This window comes from Gekko japonicus, unplaced genomic scaffold, assembly GCF_001447785.1.
Source record: "Gekko japonicus isolate JY-2015 unplaced genomic scaffold, Gekko_japonicus_V1.1 scaffold722, whole genome shotgun sequence".
Taxonomy (NCBI): domain Eukaryota; kingdom Metazoa; phylum Chordata; class Lepidosauria; order Squamata; family Gekkonidae; genus Gekko; species Gekko japonicus.
In genome coordinates this window covers 825,156-847,413 of record NW_015174863.1, presented here as the reverse complement: position 1 = coordinate 847,413, position 22,258 = coordinate 825,156, and the positions used below count along the sequence as shown (strand labels likewise).

At 42.4% G+C, this 22,258-nt stretch overlaps 1 protein-coding gene across 1 annotated transcript in view; it reads left to right on the top strand.

The window, feature by feature from the left end:
- The window catches only part of LOC107121736 (uncharacterized protein C15orf41-like), a 151,221-nt gene that overhangs the window by 1,548 nt on the left and 127,415 nt on the right, over positions 1-22,258 (top strand). The window contains exons 3-5 of the mRNA XM_015424719.1: positions 9,958-10,092; positions 10,420-10,469; positions 15,019-15,086. Coding sequence (XP_015280205.1) covers positions 9,958-10,092; positions 10,420-10,469; positions 15,019-15,086 — 253 coding nt within the window. The remainder of the gene's footprint in view (positions 1-9,957; positions 10,093-10,419; positions 10,470-15,018; positions 15,087-22,258) is intronic.

Sequence of the window (22,258 nt, the reverse complement as noted above, 5' to 3'; positions counted from 1 at the left end):
AAACAACCACTTCCAGTACAGAGTTCTTCCTTTTGGACTTTCAATGGTGCTCCACATTTTCACCAAGAGCATGGAGATAGTGGCAGTGGAGCTCCATTGGTGTGTGGGGGGGTAGTGCTCTACCCTTACATCGACGACTGGCTTGTAGTTACCCCCTTGATGTCACAAGTACAGATCGATGTGAAACTCATGCTGAATCTTCTAGCTTGCTTGGGGCTTTGCATGAATCCTAAGAAATCCTCTCTTCAGCTGATTCAAACCCTGTAGTTTATTGTGGTGCTCCTAGATACACATCAGGAGAGGGATTTCTTCCCCGGTCTTGAGCGTAATCCACACTTGCACTGATCAACACCTTTCTGGCCTCTCTTGTTCAGTCAGCAAGGTCGATCATGAAGCTCCTCAGCTTCTTTGCATCAGTGCTTTGTGGTTCCACTTGCTTGTCTCCACATGCATCCTCTTCAATTGTGGTTCCTTTGGTCCTTCCACCCGCATTCCCAGTCCCTGGAGAATGCTTACTCTCCCTTCCACCGTTTTGGAACCTCTTTGTTGGTGGTGGACCATTGAGGAGACCCTTCTACGTGGCATGCCATTTTGACACCCCCAGACTCAGACTCTTCTCTCTGGATGCTTCACTCTGGGGTTGGGAAGCCCAGTACAAGAACCTCTCAGTGAGCAGCAGATGGTCCCCTGTTGAAACCAGGCTTCACATCACTTGCCTAGAACTTGTGGCAGTACATTGTGCTCTCCGATCTTTTGGCTCACATCTTGCCAACAGGGTAGTACAGGTTGCATCCGATAACATTGCTATGTTTTTTTACATCAACAAGCAGGGGGGAACTGGCTCCCGGACCTTGTTCAAAAGAGTGATTGCCTTGTGGGAGTGGTGCCTGCTCTACAATGTGACTCTTCCAGTGATACATGTCCCTGGCACCCTCAATGTCTAGGCAGATTTTCTGAGCCCCTTGGCTGCCCCAAGACTGAGTTGAGCCTAAATTTTCATTATATCATCTGATTTTTTGGCAGTTCAACTGTTCATTGATTGATGGCTTTTCAGCTGCAGGCAATCCCAAATGCCTCCAGTTCTTCAGTCACCACCAGTGGACCAGAACTCTCTACTACTTCTTCCCCCTGTTCCCACTGATTCTCCGAGTACTGCAGAAAATTCTTCACAACGAAACTTCTCGCATTTGGATCACTCTCTGGTGGCCAAGACAGCTTTGGTTTCCTCACCTGCTCCATCTCATCAGGAGGACCTTCCTACCCCTTTCTCCAGTGCCAGACCTTCTTTCTTGGGATCAAGGCCAGGTGCTGCATCATAATCCAGGGTTCTTCAAATTGACAGCCTGGATTATTCTTCAGTGAATTTTTCTCTTGCAGTCCATGAAATTTTTCTGAACTCTTGAAAATTATCTACTCATTGCACATATTCAGTGAAATTGTCTCATTTTTCAATCTGTGCTTCTCTCCACATCTTCAATCCCATTTCGTCATCCTTCTCAGACATTTTTTCCAATTTGGTCTTCTTATGGGATGTGTCACAGGCTGGAGTGCCAGTCAAAGGGAGTCCAGAACAGACCAAGGTCAGGAGCCAAAAAGACAGTGCGAAGTCCAAAGCCAAGCTGGGGTCGGGAGCCAGAAACACAGAGCCAAATTCAAAATCACTAACCAGAAGCGTAGTCCCAAAAGCCAAGCCGGGGTGAGGAGCCAGGAACGTAGATCCAAGTCCAAAGCCAGGGAGTCCGAAGGTCTAAGTGCAAGAGCTGATCCAAAGTGGATGTAAGCAGCACAAAGCTGACTTGTTGCTTCCACAAAGAGTACTGCCCAGAGTGTGGAGTTAAATGCTATTACCAATTAGCTAGCCGCACGATCGCTATTAGAACTCTGGGCTAGCCGAACGTCTTCCCTGTAGCCTGGCCTCTTGTCGCCTGGTTGCTAAGTTTTGCCGCAGTCGCTCCCTGAAACGAGTCACATGTGGGGGTGAGTCAGGAGGGCTTTTAGCTTGCAGTTCTTCCCCCTTATCTGGGCCAGGTGTGAAGAATGCTGTTACAGGCAACTGCCAGCTACCCTCCTCTGCTGCTTCAGAGGGGCAAGCTGTGGTTCCTTCTTGCAGCTCTGTCAGCTCTCCCTCATCCACGCCCATGACAGGATGCGGGGCCTCTCTTTCCTCGAAGAAGGTGCATCTGGCAAAAACTTTGGCGAACTGCTGTCTGATTGAGGGTTCCACGGTCTTCTCCCATCAATTCACCAAATCCTTCTTAAACGGTCTTCTCCATGTCTGTCCGCTGATGAAGAACGTGGTACCTCCCTGGAGTATTTTGTTGGTTTTGTCCCAGTTTTTGCATTGCCCCTTTGAACTACTAGCTATAACAGATCTCTGTTGCAATTATTATGGCAAAGTGGGTCACTTTGACCATTTATCTCTGTTATGAACCACAAAGACTGGCTAAGTGGGTCACTTTGACCATTTCTCTCTGTTATGAACTGTTGAAGCAGCCCCTGCCTGCTTCTGTCCGAGCCCACTCCACCAGGGCTGTTTCGACATCCATGGCCTTCTTGGCTGGTATCCTACTCGATTACATCTGTGTGGATGCCATGTAGTTCTCTCCATCAATATTCATGTCCCACTACACACTTGCTGTTTGAGCTCGACGGGATGCTGCATTTGGCCAGGCAGTTCTTCAGTCCATCTTCTCTTGAGATCAACCCTCCCAGTTCTTGGTTAGGCCTGTAAGGTAACATATTTTGATTACTCACTTCCTTTTTTTTCTTGCCAGCACCATCCTTCAGTGGGTTCAGCTTTTCAGTTATCCAAGTGTGGAACTGCACAGAAACCATGGTGAAGATAAACAGGGTGCTTACCCATAACTGATGATCTTTGAGTGGTTCTCTGTTTAGTACCACAAACCCGCCCCGCCTTCCCCACTGCTGGCATCTCTCAGTCACTACCCTCTTGTCAAGGCTTACCAGTAGCAGTTGGAGGAACTGAGTGGGAGGTGGCTCTCTTCTTCACTCCAGGCATGTGCAGTGTGTGTCTTCTCTCCAGAGTGGGAGAGAGAGCTTGCCAAAAACTTCTGAGGCTAGCTCTAGAATATTCTCCGGATGCGGTTGTGCGCAGTTGTCCAACCCGAGTGGGGTACTGCACAGAGGACCACTCAAAGATCATCAGTTACAGGTAAGTAACCTGTTTTTCTCCCCGATGGGGACCCAAAGTGGCTTACAGCAGTCTTGTATTCTTCATTCTATCCTCAAAGTAACCATATGAGTGGCATAGGGTCACCCAGCAACTTTCCTTGGCAGACTGGGGATTCAAACCTGGGTCTCCCGGATTCTAATCTGACATTTTAATCCCTATACCACAGTGGCTGTCATTATGAAGAGTTATAGATAACCCTGTCTCTGAAATTTTTGTGGCTGGTTCCAACTCCTGTGGCAGCCATTTTTGTGTGGTGGCCATGACACTTTGTCAAAATTCCAGTGGTGCCTGCAGCCTCAAAAGGGTTGAGGATCTTTCAGCTAAAAGGACTGTTTGAAAAGTAAATTGCCACCCTGAAACAAAGCACTAGCAAAGCAGAAGGCACATATACAGAATTTGCACCTCGTAACAACCCAAGAAACTCAACATTTTCCTAAAATGTGGAAGCACAGGATGTTTGGAAAAGGACATGCAGCTTTGTAAGGCTTAATACACGATTGACTGTGTCCAAGAATCATAGTAGTAGTATCTTGTAGTAGAAGAGTGTCAGTTACAGTCTAAAACAGCATATTTCTTAAAATGGAAACAGATAAATAGTATTGTAACAAAGAAGGTTTAAAGAGCAACTTCAAAGTGTTGTTAGAAATGTAGAGTTCGTATAGGCAGCGTTAGCGTTGGGTGCAGCAGGTGGTTATGGTGTTTTAGTGGGGCTGGGGGGTCTTTTGTTGGATTAATTTTATTTTTTATTTCTCTGGGTGGTATGCTTGTTGTGTTTGTTTATTCAGTGGCTTTGGCAACAGACTCCTATTCTGAGACGTGGGGGGATTATTCCATTTTAGAGGTGTGTTGATCTTTGTTGAACGGAGCACATGTCCGAAAATAATTATTCCTTAGAGGTTTATATACATTGCTTGGTTTGCTGTTGAAAGTGGTCTACCTTCATTCTGATTTAATCACTCCCCCCCTTCTCCCATGCCCATACATGAAATGGTGGTACAAGTCAGAATAATCCTACCACAGAATTCAGAGTTGATGCAGTTGGCACAACTTGGGAGGCAGGAATCAGCCAAGGTCATTAGCTTGGACACTGGTACAAACTCTACACTGATGTCTGAATAAATGCCAAACAGTCAGTCTTCATTAACTGATAACAGATTTAACCACTATGCTGAAGGTCTTGGAAGTTTTGGGGGGTGCATATGTTAATCCATCATTCCCTCATGTGAATGGCATATGTATCGCTAATCCTCCCTGCCCGTCTTTCCCTTCCTGGTAGAAATTATGCATAGGTTTGTAGATGTTAATCACAATCAACACTAACACTGTTTTCAGAGTGTTAACCAGCAAAGCCTTGTTAAAATTATCTATAGTAACAACATTGGTGGTGGCATAAGTCTGTCCCCTTCTGTTGCTGTCTTCTGTCAGTGGGTAAAGACTTGGTTGTTTTGTTCAGCATTCCCTCAATGATCCCTCCATCATGGTTTCTATGTATTTTAACCCTGTTTTGTATCCATTTTAATTCTGTTTTTAATTGTTTTAATGATACGTGTTTAGGAAGGGGTATGATTTTAATAGTTTTAAAATATAATTTTATCATGTAAGTTTTAAATTGCTAGGGAAGAAAGGTGGGATACAAAATCTGTAAATAAATAAGTCCTAACCTTGATTAAGGCTACATGCTAGAAGTGAGAGATTGTATGAAAGAACTGTGTGATCCTATAGCCCATGACTGATTCCTTAACTACCATTAAGAGAGCCAGTTTGGTGTAGTAGTAAAGAGCAGTGGATTCTAATCTGAAGAACTGCATTTGATTCCCCATTTCTCCACTTGAAGCCAGCTGGGTGACCTTGAGCCAATCACAGTTCTCTTCTGACACTCTTCTACTACAAGCTACTACTCAAAAAATAAAAACCTAGCTCACCACAAAAAGAGGTAGAGTTTCAGGTTGCCAGACAATCTTCGGATCTCCTGGCTATACTATACCCACTGCCATATGATAAGTTATTTAATTACCGGTATTAAGAAATAGGAAGCTTTAGGCCCATACTGATCACTAACATTACAAGTACATATGTCAGCAATAATTTTCTTGTGACATCCTAAGTTTTTAAAATATGTGATAATTAACTGAATCTGGTATTGCCTGCAGTGTGATGATTTTTGTAGAACCCTTGCCTCATATAGACATACATATGCTTATTGTCACCACTCTAATGGTTTCTTAATGAACATCAACATGCTCAGTATTATACGAGCTTTATAAATGTCATATTCTTATTTTACTTTACTTCATTTATGCCCCATTTTCCTCTCCTTAGGTACCTAAAGTGTTTACAACACTTCCCCCTTCTCCATGTTATCCTCAAAATAACTTTATGTGGTAGATTAGGCTGACTGTCCCAACATCACCCAGCAAGCTTCAATTATAGAGTGGGGATCTGATCCCAGGTCTCCCAGACCCTAGCCCAGCACCAGTGGGCAGTCTCCCCTCTCCCAAAATTACAAACCCAAGACTTCATGCGAGGAAAGGGCAATTCGGGCCCAGCAACTATGAGACTCAGGGCCAGCTAGTGGGGCCCAATTTGAAACTCTGGGGCCCAACTGGAAATTTTTTGTGGGGCCCCAGTTCACAGCCGAACTCTGCAGAATCTTAGAGATATAAATAAAATCCATCTAGATTGCCCTGGTGCAGGGGCCCGCTTAGGAGCGGCCCATGGGGCCCAATTTGGCCTTATTTCTCCAATTGCCTTAAGGCCAGCCCTGATGAGACTGTGCAGGGGTTGGACTGGTGCCACTATTCAGAGTACAGACTCCAGGACTCCAGAGCCAGCAGCCCAGAGTCAACAACCAGCATCACAGCCTTCATTAGTTCAAGCCTTCATTCACACTTCACAGAGCCCTGTTGGTGCCTGCAGCATGCACTTGCAACCCCTTTCTCAGAACTTCTTGGATATGAAAAGAAATATTGGTGGTGTCAATTGTTATGCCAATAAATCCAAACAATACTGCTTCATACATTAATAGTAGTATTAATTGTTCTAAAGCCATTGCAGAATCTAATCAAAGTTTTACATATTTGTTTTATATAACATTTTTTGGCAGTAGGCTCTTTTAAATGGCTAGTATTGATTGTTGGATAGGAGCCTGGTGTTTGCTGCTGCTGGAATTATTAGATGAGAAATTATAGTTAATTATTAACCTATGTTTTTGCATCATTTTCCAGCCTCCTAATTGCATGTGTCTTGGAGAAAATTATTTTGAATCGTTTTGGCAATTTTGGGAGTTTATAAACTTTTGAAAATGTTTAGATTGGAAAATGATGTTGTGCTATAGGGTTGGCTTGTTGGATGTGACAGAATAGATTCCATCTTGTGTTTGCTTTCGTTTAGGCTGTTTAGTTTAGTTAAAATGGCCACCCACCCTGGGAAGTAGGGCAAAACTCCAGTGTAGGCCTACAGAACCCAGATGCCTCTATGGCCAAATAATGCAGGAAAGCCAAGGGGCAGAGTCAGAAGATATAAATGCTACAGCCAGCCTGGGAGGGGGGAGTCATCCTGCAACCCTCAGAGAGGCCAGGAGTCTCTTGCTGCAGATTGCCCACAGGCAGAGAGAGGCCTTGGGGATCAGGGAAGGCAGCAGTGGGAAGGGATCCTCAGAGGGATCCAGAACTACCTGTAGAAGGAAGGAGGCCAGGCTGCAGGTTGGTAACTGAACCTCATCCCGAGGGAAAATAAGTATAGGGATCAGTTCAGGGACAGAGGAACTGCGTTTTGTCTTATTTTATTTGTGCCCGGTGGTGTTTTCCTTTCTGTGTTTGATTTAAAGTGCCTTTTTGTATTTAAAATTCTGTTACTTGTAAATAGTCATTAAAATTTCTGTTCTTTGTTTAAAACCCCAGTCTGGTGCTCTGACCACAGAGTGTCCCCCACTCTGCCCACTACTAGTGCCTTAAAAAGGGCCCTGGGAGGGGAAAAGCCCAAAAATGTGCAAGTGCCAACCCTCCAGGAGAAACCCAAAGTTAGGGGCCTTCATCTCCAAACCTCAGGGGTCAGCCAGAGGAGTCTCACTGCCCCTCAAAAAAGACATAGGGAAGTCAGTGAGTAGTGGCAGCTACTGAAGAGTGACAGAAGCTCACCAAGGAGGTGGGGAGCCGATGTGGGGCTCACGAGACACAAACCGGCTACTCAGTCCCCCAGGGCTGAGGGTGGGTGCCCGTTTCATCACAGTGGAAAACTGAATTCTGTAACCCTTCAGCAGCAACCATCCATACCTTGTGCCAATAGCCACTGATGGACCTCTGATCCATGTGTTCATCCAGTTGAAGATTCTAACCTGAGCATGAGTAAAAGATTTGAAAGTGGTACTAGCAAGCGCAAGAGACAGACTTGAAAATGCTATGGTAGTGAAGTTAAGACCAATCACTGCTTTCATGCATCAACCACTCATTGAAGCAACGAGAGCCATCAGTAAAGCTACCCAGCCTGAGCCAACTACTAGCATGCAACCAGACAAAAATCTCTCTGAAAGAGAAACAGCGAAGCAGGATGTGGAACAGCAAGCTGATTATGAGGAAGCAGCCATGATGCTAGCTCAAACTGAGAAGATAGAACTAATTCAAGTGTCACTTGAATGCCGCGGGCAGTCTTATGACAACGCTGCCAACATGGCTGGTAAGTATAATGGTATGCAGCAAAAAATCATTGAAAAAAACCAATTTGCAAGATTTATTCCATGGTGAGGATCACTCTTTAAATCTGGTGGGCCGTTCAGCTGTGGAATGCTGCCTTGATGCAGTGAACTGTTTTGGCATTATCAATGAAATTTATACCTTCTTTTCATCCTCCACAAACAGATGGGCAGTTCTAGAATCATTTTTGCCACCTCAGTCTAAAGTGCCTAAATATTTGTCAGACACTATGTGGGACACACACGCAAAAGCCACAGAAGCTGTTTTGGAAAGTTACAGTGCTATCACTGATGCCCTCAGTCATTTGTACTCTGACGTTAATGAGAAGGGGGAGACCAGGCTTCAAGCTAACAATCTTTTGCAGAAAATGGAAGAACTGGAATTTGTGTTTATGCTGCATTTTTGGACTTGTGTGCTAGGTCATTTTTACAAGGTCAGCAAAGCCTTTCAGAAATCAGACCTGTTGTTGAGTGCTTGTGCAAGTTTGTACAGTTCACTTCTGGATTTTTAAAGGAAAATTAGAGAAGATTTTGAAGAGCTTGAGAAAGAAGCAAATGCCACCTTGCCAAATGTTAACTACAAAACAAGGTGACAAAGAGTAAGGGAACGGCAAAGAAATGACAGACATGCACCTGATGCCTTAGATGCACTTTCTTCAAGAGATAACTTTAGGATAAAATCCTTTATTCCTATATTAGATGCACTTGAAGCCAATTTAAAAAGAAGAAGTACTGTGTACAGTGATGTTGCACAATTGTTTTCCATTCTTGCTAATCTGACAGTATCTAAGCAAGGAATTCAGCAAGGTGTTGAAATGCTGATGGAAGCATACCCAGGATATATTGACCTGAAACGTAATGATGAACTTTTGCACTTTCACCTGTACGTGAGACAAAACCATAGGCTTACAGAAGAGCGCTCTCTGTCTCGTACATACCTTTTTCAAATTATATACAAGGAAAAGATTCAGATGGCCTTTCCTAATGTGGAAGCAATCTTGCGGCTATTTCTTAGCTTTATGGTCACTAACTGCTCAGGAGAGAGGAGTTTTTCAAGACTCAAAAGAATTAAAAATTAATTAAGGGCTACGATGACTCAAGAGAGGTTGTCCGCACTGAGCATTCTGTACATTGAAAGTGACAAACTTAGGCAAACAAATTTTGATGACGTTTTGGATGATTTTGCTATGAGGAAGGCTAGAAAAAAACATTGTTAGTCTTATTGTATTTGATGGTTGTAGTTTACTTCTTAATATGTATTTTAAAACTGACTGTTTAATGACAACATAAAGTAGATTCTAAAAGATCCACACTGTGAGGTAATCATGATCATATTATTTACACTTTCCAGGCAATATAATTTGTAAACTCAATGTTTTGTTTTTTTAAGAATAACATTACTACTTCATTTTCCTAAAAAAAAATGCTTATTCCACAAACGGTTTACAAAGTTCAGTTATTGCAAAAGTTTTTCAGTGTTAATTTTAACATTTATGCATTTTTTCAATCACTGTTGTATTTAACAATAACATCTTATGTCCTTTAGAGGAGAAATTGTGAATTGCAGAATTTTAAATACCCGTCATCATTCTTGGCTTCACTCAATTTTCTTTATAACACTCTTCCATTTTCTTCTAGTTGTGAGGGTAGGGGATTGGGAGGGGCCTCACAAGTGGAGTAGCCTTGGGGCTCTTCATCTAAATCTGGCCCTGTCCAACACACACCATACTGACTCTCACTAGTATTGTTGTTACTGTTTTGAATATTTTGCCATGTGAAGGCCAAAAATAATGGAACCAACGCATGATTTCTGTCTTTTGCATTTCTCTCTCCAAAATTCTCTTAATTCTTTGTATAATAGGAAAAAATGATATTTTTTTGTTTTTTGCTTGGTATAAGGTTATATCCCAATCATAAAATTTAATTTTATAACTATAATGTACAGTATTAGCCAGATAGGATCATGAAGAATATTTTTGTAGTCCGTTGTGTAATTGAGAAATACTGGAACATGAACAAAGCTATCTTCCCCCCCCCCAAAAAAAAACATGTTTAATTTTTTGTGTGTGCTTGACAGCTGGTTAGTGACATGTTTACAGCAACACTAAAAATATCATCATCTTCTTCCACAGCTTCCAAAACTCTTATAAACAGTATGCTACGGGACCCTTCACAGATTCCAGATGGAGTTCTAGCAAACCAGGTCTATCAGGTATTCATCACAGCCATCCTTTTTCAGTAGCAGTGCTGTTATCTGCCTAGCAGTGTAAAGGATTTTAAACCTCATTTAATTACTGTCATCATAATCTATCACTGGGGTCAGGATGCTCCATAAATGGCAATGCAATATTTGTGAAGAGAGCATTTCACTTTTTAATAGCTTTTTTAAAATAGGGAATAAAGAGTGTGCAATTTTTGTTTTCTGTGATTAAATCTGAACAGCTTTTGAAGAAAAGTAATTACTGTTTTTAGGATACTGTGTAGCTATAATAGTTTTGTAGTTACTCATCACTGTACTACTTCTCTTATTTGTCTGCAGTGTACTGTGAATGACTATTGTTATGGACCACTGGTGGACTGCATCAAACAGTATCCTTTCCCATAAAATTTTAGGTGAACAATTGATGAGCTTAGACTCTGTGGAAGAGACGTGTCTAGCTTTAACCTGACATAAAGTTCTGCTTCAAAAAACACATTTCATACTCCTCTATTTTATATTCAGTCAGCTACTGGAGGGTCACTGCAGACCCCTTCTCTTGCTCTGCTTAACTAAAATCAGATATGCCATATGAAAGTTGTCAGTTCAGTAGATATACATTTCCTGTCCTTAGATAGAATCCTTTTTTGCTGTTGGTAACATAAATACATAATCTTGTATTAAATTATTAGCTGTCATAATATACATAGATTTACAAGAACTCTTAGCTGCTTTTCATTTTCCATTGGATAAAGCGCATTTGAATTTCTGGTTTTTAAAAGTGACAGTCTCTGACCTACCAACCACCTGCTGTGTTGCTTCTATCCTTAAAGGGTAACAGAGTCCAAGAGGTGCCATAGAGAAAGTTAATGAAAACAAAGAGGATTGTAAAACATTAATGTGGGATGAGTGATTTAGACTAGAGTCTTGCTTGATTGTTAGAATGAAGAATCTTTGATTGAACAAGATGTGCAATTCTGTTCCAAATATCTGTGATCTATACTGGGTAGAGTATTCCATTTAGTTCTCATATTTCACATTAGAAACCTATAGAAAACTCTTTCTAAGAGTCTAGGAAGGTAAGATAAGAAATTGTTCCAGCAGCACCAGGACCATAAAGCTAATAGATATGCATACTAAAATAATCTTTACTTTAAATGTAACTCATTCTTTGGGACCATAGTAATGACTAAACATAAAGCTGATTTGTTTATTTTGATAACTCACTCTATTTCATGAGTTCAGTGCAGGGAATGGACTTCAAAAAGCGGCCCTTGATTACAAAAGGCTGGCAGTCTAATGGTAATGGAAATAACTGTCAGTTGTGTCTCTTGCTCTTACAGATCTCCACTTGTGTGCATCTCTTTTCTCCTTGTGAAGATCTGTCCTCAACCCCCTCATCTTCAGTCAGTAATGGAATGGGTTAATTTCAAAGAGAGATGAAAGCAGCCCTTTGGGAATTGTTTTGTGACAAATCTAATAAGCTATTCTTATTATGATGCCCTTGAGAGAGAGATTAATATAGCACTGCCATGCTGTCCTTGGTCCTCAGACTCCCTCGTCTCCTGGCTTGGAAGGCACCACACTTAAATGTGAGAGTGGTTTTTTTTTGGTGATCCAGGCAGCCCAAGTCACATAGTCAACCGTTTAAGTAAGAGTAGTACGAAGGCTTGGGTTCAAATCCCTTTTCAGCCATGAACATGCACAGGAAGCAGCCTTATACTGGATTGGACAACTGGTCTATTGAAGTCTGTATTGTCCACTCAGACTGGCAGCAGCTCTCTAGGATTTCAGGTAGAGGGTTTTTCACATCACCTACTACCTGATCCTTTTAGCTGGAGTTGGCAGGAATTTAACCTGGAGCCTTCTGCATGCAAAGCAGATGCTCTGCCACTGGGCCACAGCACCTCCCGCATGATGGTGATTGGCACTGCCATCCTAAACAGAATCATACCATTCTAAATCCATTAAAGTCAATAGGCTTAGAAGGCTGTAGCTTGCCTTAGAAACACCTTAAGCATGTGGTTATATTAGGGTAGGGTTTATCCTAAACTAAGGTTTAGCCCACTTCACAGCTTGTTTTAAGGTTGGGCAGGGTATAAATCTGATAATAACTAAAATAAATAAATAAAAATAAAATTATATGGTGGTATTGATACACTACCTGGCCACTTGAATGTAAATGAAATCTGAACAAGTTAAAAAATAAATACAATGGGTTGGGTCCCCCAGTCCATCTTCTGCTATTGGAAGTGATGATTTATTTATTTTTTTGCCAGTTCTGTCCTCCCAATTCAGACCCTGGCATTGTACTTAAACTGTCCCCAAGTATTCATCTGTTCTCTGGAGCAGTATTCCAGGGATTGCTGGAGGAAGGGGGAGATTGGAAAATCTGTTCTGCAAGCAGAGGTTTGGATCAAGCCCTATATATTTAATTGTGGAGGAATGAAATCGTCCTCTGCTCCCTGCACTGCTTTATTAGTCAAGAAAGACTGGTGCAGGTTTGTTCTTCCATTCCCTGCTATGATCCACACCAGAGATCTGGCACGTTGCGTGGGGAGAAAAAAGTAATTCCTTTGTGTGCATTCTGCCATAATGTATTTAATATACATTGGGGATCATCTTAATTTCAGTTCAGTTCACCAATGGTAGCAGAAATAATTTAACAGTGAATAATAAAATGGTTATTGTTAGTTTGTTGTAGTAAAATTAGGTTATATCTAACTGTGTGAGAAGGTATTATCTGAGAATATATGGTGCTGAATTAGTTGTTAATTTTAAGGCATATAAAGTAGCTTAAATCAATTTAAAGTTAAGGTTTTAAAAGCATAATGTCTTCTAAGGATTGCATATTGATTTTAAATACAACTATCTAATTATATATGCATGGACTAAAGTATGAAGTCAACCTCTTTATAAATGCCAGGAGGCTATTTTTCAGTAATAGTTCAGATGCTTACGGGAAACTAGCCTGCTGGATTGCATGAGTACAAAATGGCTTGTGAGGTTATTTACAAGTTTTACCCCATGGTCAGTTCCATACATCAATAATAGGTATTGCTGTAGACTAAGTCTAAGTGTTTCTACTTATGGTGTATTATAAATTTTGCTTCTAGTATTTGTCTTATGTTTTTTGCCATCATTCATCTTCTTTGTTTGACTTTGTCATTAATTGTAAAGTTTAATGTGATTCATTATTTCAGTTTCAATGTTGGATTTGTTTCATGCAATTTTCTATTATTTTGTTTTTTGTAATCCAATTAAAGTGGTGCTTAAAGGCTGGCATTAAAATAATGAAAAATCTGTGCATAGTTAAATTATTGAAAATATTTAAATTGATAAGTTCATAGGTATTTAAAAACCTTCAAATTCTGCTTCTTTTTTGTATTTGGAACTAGTATTGATGACATTCTGGTGACAGATACATGCTGTGATAATTTTCAAAATAGTTCTGACTGGTTTCTAGTGAATTGATAGAAGTCAGGAGTTGTGTATTAATTCTTCTGTGCTATTCCTGCCTGTTAACGTTTAAGTCTTGTTATGCAGTGAATATTCTGGAAGTCTGTGCCCTGTATCTCAAATCGGCCTTGCTTTAACTGTGGTGTGGTGAGATTTATGATTGTTTTACTAGTTTTCTGAAAAGGTTTCCTTGACGTTTTGTGACTACTTTTGATACAGGGCAAAGCATTGTCCGTTGGTATTTATAGGAAGCGCCTCTTGATATCTCCTGAAGATATGGGAAAAAACATTTACTCATTTTATTTACTTCATTTATAGGCCTTTCTTGCTGAGACCCAAGGTGGATTACAAAATATAAACATCAATTAAAACAAACAGCAAAGACATCCAGTAAACAATGCAGTGGGACCAGGATTACGGAACTGGAAAATAATGCCAACAAAAAACTGCCTAAGGCAAAAAAAGGGTCTAATATAATGTATGACATGGCATAATCCAGAAAGTGTTTATTTATTTACTGTATTTATAGTCCGTCTTTCCCACTGAGACACAAAGCAAATTAGACAGTGAAAATCAATAACAGTCCATACAAAGACATATCTAATATACACACTGTAGGTCAATACAACCAATATGAGGAGACAATGAATGAGCATGTGCTATGCCTAGAACTACCAAAACCTGAGTGAGTATAGCATATTAGGCTTGATACAGAGTGTGGATATAATGAAGAAAAATGGTAGAAAACAGTGAAGCAACAACAGTTTGATGACATGCAGCAAACTGATAATACATCCTATACATCATTACCATTCACATTCCCTTTATGAAACACCCTCCCGAGCTATTCTTTTATAGTATAGCCCTATTTCTTTTATAGAAGAGCTCTCCTGAACAACTCTGTTTTAATTTGCTGGATGAAAAGAATGTGGGAGCCTTTGGACAAGCCATTCCACAAGGGAGGGGCACAACAGAGAAAGCACATGTGTGGCTGGTTGTTGATATTGTCTGTTTGCAGGGTGATACCTGCAGAAGGCCCTGAACAGATGAGCAAAGCTGTTGTGGCAGAGCATAGGAGGAGAGGCAGTGCTGCAGATATGAGGGTCCAAGGCCATGCAGGGCTTTGTACATGATAGTCAGTATGTTGAATTGAACCCAGAGCTAATAGTATCCTATCCTAAGCAGAGCTACGCACTTCTAAGTTCCTAGTGGTATTTCAGTGCCTCTCACAGATATGAAGAGGCACAAGATCCTGTCTTGGCTGGTTTCACTCGTCAGTATGTGAAATAATTAAATGGTTAGTATCATGTGTGTTGGTCTTTTTCCTCCCAGCTCTAGTCTCGATCTCCAGGATTGAAATGGGTACATTAAAAAAGCTCTCAAATTAAGTATTCCATCATTCCTAATCAGAATTCAATTCTAGATAACTGTATTAAGTGAATTTTGTTTTAAACCAATAAGTTCCTTAATGTGAAAAATCAGTGCTATTGGACATGAACATGAAGTCTTACTACAAGAAATGCTTTTGGAGAAAAACATATCTTTCTTAAGTATGATCTGATATTAAAATCTAGTACTTCAACATTGGGAATCATAGTAATTGTTTACATAAGGAGGAAAAAATAGGTCTCCACAGATACCCTGTACTAGGTAGTAAAAGAGGCTAAGAAATGATTGATGTAGTACGTGTTATCTTTTATTGATTTAGGCTGGAGCAGGAACTCGGTAACCTAATACCCCATACTGCACGTGCACAAGCTAGCAATTAATATTTTATAGAATAAGTAGCTGGGAAAAATGCTTTAATATCAGCTGCTGTATTACTTTTGGTGTCATGAGATATTAGCCATAATCTAGGTCTTATGAGACTTAGAAGGAAGCATAAGAAATATTAACTGCATAACGCTTTATGTATTGAAAAGAACCTGCAGGAGGGATTCACTTATATCTTTTGAAGTATGTTTATTTCCTCATATACAAGTATACTAAACCTTCTTGCCTTATCCCTTTAATTATGACAATAGTGTTAACCTATATAAAGATTTCATTTTTGTCATGTTAAAAATATCACTTTTTAAATATTATGCTTAACATTTGTTTACCATGATTATTTAAAGGATCGTTTGTCTTCTTGACTTTCCAGCAAGGCATGATATTTTCCCCCACCATTGGGATTTGTTGTTTTCAGTGAGGACATCTCAGCATGAAAGTATTTTCCCCCTCTTTCTGATCAAGAAGGACCTTGCAACAAATGCTTGAATTCAACCAAAAGTAGTATTTTTTCCTGATGGAAAAGTCCTTGTTTCTGTTAAAAGCACTTTTAACTTTTTATTATTGATAGATGAGGCATTGGTTTGTCAGCACGATTAAGTAATTATATAGCAAAGGGAAATTGTAACAACTTTAACATCTCTGTGTATATAAAAATACTATTTACTGTGAATTTCTGGAATTATATAGCATATTTGAGAAGTTTGTCCAGATTAAAAAAACTATATACAAACAGCTGGTACAATATATACAATTATCCAGTTGAAGGTGTGTTAGCTACATTGAAATCTTTGGCTTCTGTTCCCTGTTGTTGGACTTCCAAAAGAACTGGCTGGCCACTTGAGACTGGATACTGGACTAGATGGACCACTGGTCTCATCCAGCAGGGCTCTTCATATGTTCTTACTTGCTTCTCATTTTCCCTTAAGAGTAATAATTATTCCCATATTGTACTTTGGTTCACAAGAAAGGGCATGGATAGACATAGAAAATGAAAGCATCTTAAAAACAACCAACAAAAAAATATTCATTGAATATCTGGATTCTCCCTTTTTTAATGAAACTGAATTTGTATTTTGTCTTGTTTTTAGCGTATTATTTCTTGAAACTCAGCAATTATAAAATATTAATGATTTCATAATCATTTTCTTGCCCCCCTCAACATTTGAATGCCCATGAAAAAATTAGAACGTATAAATCTAGTAATTTCTATAACTATGATGGAATTATTTGTTTTATGGTATTCACATATTCTTATTTGTGAGAATACTTCAACAAAGTAACATACAACAAGGTCATAACACTGCTTATTTTCTTTCAAGTATTGAAAAACTGTATGGTACGTATTTAACTTAGAGAAAAACACTAGATGAAGAGAAAAAAATTAGGTTGGCTCCTAAGCAATGCTCCCTCTAAGCTGTGGGGTCTTGTGAGCAAAAATTCTACTTTGTGAGCTACCAGCAGTAAAGTTGCGAGTGAGCGATTTGGCTGCTGCATAAATTAGTTTGCTCTGGAGCCATCCTTCCTGAGCTAAGACAAAAGTGTGTGAGCCGAAGGCTAAAAAACTGCGAGCTAGCTCACACTAACTCAGCTTAGAGGGAACACTGCTCCTAAGATACCCTTGCTCAGCCAGAAAGCATCTCTGTGCACAGAAGTGGGATTGCACTTGAGCTGCAGCCAACATTATTCCTGAGGATCCTCTGACCTTCACACACAGCTTTGTTTTGGGTATGTGGTACTACAGATGGTGGAGGATGGGGCCAAAGAATCCATTCCAGTCACAATTCTTTGGTTCATCTTTGTGGCTTCTGTGCAGTCCCACATGGGACTGCGCAGTCACAGGCCAGCCACTGGGAGGACCTAGTGAGCTAAAAAGAATTCTCTAGTATCCCAAGAGTGCTAGGCCTCCCTATAACAGACTGATCTTCCCACCCAAAAGTCACGTGATATGGGAGGAGTCAGCAATCTCCCCTCAGTTCATTTTTGTCGCCACATTAACAGGGTGTATATTCAGCAAGCTTATTATCGTGTGTGTTGTTCTGAGGTGAATTTTTTCCCTCTGGACAGTCCTTTCATGATGGCTTTATTTAAGAAATGTCATGAATGCGGGGCTAAAATGGCACAATCTGATGACCACTCATCCTGCATTTTATGCCTTGGTGAAGGCCATAACACCTCATCTTGTAAGGCCTTGACTCCCGGGGCCCAAGGAGGCAGAGCAGCACGCCTCAAGGCCACTCTTTGGGAAAGGACACTCATCACACCAGAAAGTCTGCCTCAGACAGGGCGAGTCTGCCCCGGACAGCTTGGCCGAGAGGCGCACTCATCCACTTTTGGTGAGTTCAGCCCCTCTTTCTACTCATCTACATGAATCCTCTGAGGCTTAGAGTTCTAGGGCAGAATCTGAACCCCCAGGCAAGAAATTGAAAAAGAGAGATAAGAAGCGTGCTCACAAACCGCATTTTCCGCTGTCTCCCATGCAGCGCGGCTTGGATAAGCCCTCAAAATCGGAGTCGGCTTAGTGCCAACAGTCACCATCACCTTGGTGCTATACCCCTACGACTGCTGGATCTTCTTCATGGTCTCTGTGCATCACACCTATGGGATCTAGTGTGCCTGCACTGATCTGATCGGTGTACAAAGCTCACAATGGTATTTTCATGCCTCCTCCCTGAGCCTGTGCGGGAACCCCAACTGCATATGCCCAGGGGGGTAGAGCGCGGACATCCCGCCAGTTCTCTTCTGACCGCCGCACTGTTAGCAGCTTTCATCGGTTGGTGCTTGTTCCTATTCTCCTCACTTCGGGTCAAGCCACCTTCAGGTCACCTTCAGGGCTTTCCTTCCTGATACCGACATCACTCATCGATGCTTCCCCTGTGGGATCATCATCATCACATAGATAAGCATATGGAGCAGAGGTCCATCAGTGGCTATTAGCCACAAGGTATAGCTAGGGGCTCTGGGGCAAGTGATGCTCTGTCTTCTTGGTGCTTGGGGGGGGGGGTCAACAGTGGGAGGGCTTCTAATGTCCTGGCCCCACTGCTGGACCTCCTGATGGCACTGGTATTTCTGGCCACTGTGTGACACAGAGTGTTGGACTGGATGGGCCTTTGGCCTGATCCAACATTGGCGTCTCTTATGTTCTTATGTTCTTATGTACATGCCGTACTGGTTCTCTTCCTACCCTCTTTCGGCATCAATGCCTTGGCTAACGCCTATGAAACTGAAGGATTGGGACCACCTTTCAACCCTACTCCGCTCTCCACATCATCCCTCCGCATCCAAACCACTGAAATCTCCTCCTCTGAGGCAAGTTGCGCCTTGTCTTCCATCGCCTCCTCCACCACCATTGTCAGTTACTCCGAAGGAGCTTCATACATTGCCGATTCCTATCCAGAGGTCTCCATTGCCTTCCGAGGCCTCTCCAGTCACTTCCGATGTTGACCAGTCTGAGGGTGAGATTTCACAGGGAGATACCTCTCCAAAACATAAGGTCTCCGAAGACCTCCCAATCACCCCATCTGAGGACTTGTCTTCTTATGGAGATTTAGTCAAAAGAATAGCTTATTCATTGGGTCTGTCTATCGTCCAACCTCAACCATCAATATCAGACGCAGTTTATGATGTCGTCCAGATGGACACGTCCACAGCGATCTTCCTTCCGATGTCAAAAGTACTCCTACACATGGTGCAGGTGCCCTGGGAGAAGCCCTCATCCGCACCAGTGTCGACACGGAGACTGGATCACATGTATAGAGTGCAAGAGGAAGGAGTTGTTTTTCTACACGTCCATCCAAATCCAAAATCCATGGTTATCTCCTCTTCTTACAGAACTTAGACGCACTCATAAGACTCCCTCTGACAAGGAAAGCAAGAAGCTTGATGCTTTTGGGAGATGCTTTTACTCCGCGGGTGCCCTGGGAATCAAAACATCCAATACATTGTGTGTATGAGTAGGTACCAGTATGCATTATGGCAACAACTTTTTGACATCTTGCCCTTTCTTCCTGAGGACAAAACTCAAGCAGCCCGAACCCTACGAAAGGAAGGCATGGTTCTGACGAAGCAGCTTCTGAATTAGTCTAAGCACTCACTGGATATTTTCTCCAAAACTATGTCTTCAGCTGTCACCCTTCATAGGCACTCCTGGCTGAGAACGACTTCTTTGCCACCTGATACCAGGGCATACATAGGAGATCTCCCTTTTGACGGTGACAGCCTGTTCCACTCCTCTACTGACTCTGCTCTGCAGGACAGGGACAAGAGCATAAAGGCCTCTAGGTCCTTGGGTGTTTCTGCTCCTTCCAAGCCGTACCACCAGCGTTCCTGGTGTCTATATGGCTCCAAATGCCCATTTAACAAACCATCCCCAGAGGGTACCTGGAGACCATATCAGTCACCTATGGGCCATCGCCAACAGTACCAATACCCTGCACGGTCCACATATGGCCCGCAACAGCAACAGTCTAGGGCAAAACCTCAAAAGACTTCCAAACAGGGTCTTTGACTTGCCCCAGATTGCTTCAGGGGCCTCCACCCGCCTTTCCCCATTCCTATCTGGATAGCAGGTCATCACCACAGACTGTTGGGTTTTATCCATCCTAACCCACGGTTATTCAATACATTTTGTGGACTATCCAATGCTGACTGTTTTCCTGGCCACCGCTACCTCTCCCCTCCTTCTCCAGGAGGTCACTTCTCTCTTGGCAAAAGATGCAATAGAACGGGTGCCAAAGGTGTACAAGGGAACAGGTTTTTACTCCTGTTACTTTGCTGTTCCCAAACGAAACGGGGGCTTGCGCCCAATTTTAGACCTACAGGGCCGCAATGTCTTTGTGGAATACCTCAAATTCAAAATGACATTGTTTCGAGTAATCCCCTCTCTTCTGGCTCGGGGGTCCTGGATGGCGACCATCAACCTCCAGGATGCGTACTTTCACCTCAATATCCATCCGTCTCATCAAAAGTACCTTTGATTCGCCATAGGGGACCTCTATTTCCAGTACAAGTGTCTCCCGTTTGGCCTCTGCACGGCGCCAGGGGTCTTCACCAAGACGATGGTAGTGGTGGCGGCCTATCTTCGTCTACAGGAAATTACCATATTTCCCTAAGTAGATTATTGGCTCTTAGTGGCAGATTCCTCGTCGCCCCTGAAGAATCACATTTCTGGGACTTCCGGTTTATGGCGGCAGGGACTTCCGGTTTATGGCGGCACGCTAGCAGACTCACCTACCGGACCTCCCGGGGGTGAAGCTGCGCTCCAGCCGAAGGAGGGGGTGTGCAGGCTTGCTTACCCTCCCAGAGACCCGGGGAAGGGACTCTGGCCATGGAACTTCTAAGAGGTTGCCTCTTCGAGGGCGGAATGCTGGAGAATTGAGGCACCTCTTCGTTCCGACGGTTCTCCGTGCTGTGAGAGATTTAGTGATGCTGACCGGGGCAAGCGTGGGAGATCGAGCATCAGAAATGAAGCTGAAAGCAAGGTCGAATGACCAATTATGAACGTGAGTCAGCTTTAAAGCGTTTTTAGAGGGGAAAAACTAGCTCCCCACCGCACCCCACTGAACGGGGAAAAGGCGAGCGGGGGAGGGACGCCTCCCAAGCACATGGATTTTTGAGCGACTGAGGGGGGGGGAACAGAAGAAAATGCAAAGAAAACTGTTGAGAAGTACTTACCAAAGCGAATCTAAGCGGTCAAGTGCACATTCAGAGACTTGTAAAAAAATTGTGAAAGTAAACAAACAATAAAGATGGCGGGGAAGAAGGACAGAGAAAAACTTTTGAAAGCGAAAGGCTTAGAGAGCCCAGAACCAGAAGCTACTAGTGAGGTGCCTAAGGCTATAGCAGAGTATATGCGTCCTCTGCTGGAACAGCTGAATAACTTCAAGGAACAGATGTCTGTAGTTACTCAAAGTATTACTACTCAACAAACTCAGATAAATGATATGCTGCAAATAATGAAGCAAGATACTGAGAAGGTCAAGAAAGTGGCTGCAACTACACAGAAGGTGAAGAAGAAAGTGCAACAGCTGGAAAGAAAACAAATCTCCATGGAAGACCAACTGTTACTAGTGCAAATGGAAAAGGCTAATATGATTCTTCGCTTCCAGGGCATGCCGAAAAAATCGGGAGAGAATCTTAAAGAATTGCTAGCGACCTTCAATACATGGCATGGAAAACTGCATTCTTGGTGATAATCACATCGGCCAGGAGGGTCAGCAAACTGATGGCACTACACCATGATCCTCCATACCTAGTCTTCCTGCCACATGGGGTACGTCTGCTGTCAGACGTCTCCTTTCTACCAAAGATAGTGTCGGAATTTCATTTGAACTCCGAAATCTTCCTGCCTGACTTCTTCCCTTGCCCTGACAAGGAAGAAAAATGCCTTCTTCACACTCTTGATGTCAAGAGGGCGCTCCTCTTCTACCTGAATCAGACTCAGTCTACTAGGAAAGATAATACTCTGTTCCTCTCATACTCCAACACCTCACTGGGGTCGAGGACAAGCTCAGCGCTTGTCAAAGTGGATCGTTGGGATGATTAGGTTATGCTACCTGTTAGTGAAGTGTCCCCTCCCTGCACGCATGACGGCGCATTCTAGCGGGTCGATGGCAACCTCCACAGCTTTCATGAAGGGCGCATAGCTGTCCTTTATCTGTCGAGCTACCATGTGGTCTACGCCAAACACGTTAATTAAACATTACGTACTAGACAAGGAGTACGACAAGGATGTATATTGTCACCTTGCTTATTTAATATATATGCAGAGTACATCATGCGAAATGCTGGCCTGGATGAATCACAAGCGGGAATTAAGATTGCTGGGGAAAAGATCAACAACCTCAGATATGCAGACGATACCACTCTGATGGCAGAAAGTGAAGAGGACCTCAAGAGCCTCTTGCTCAGGGTAAAAGAGGAGAGCGCAAAAGTGGGCTTGAAGCTCAACATC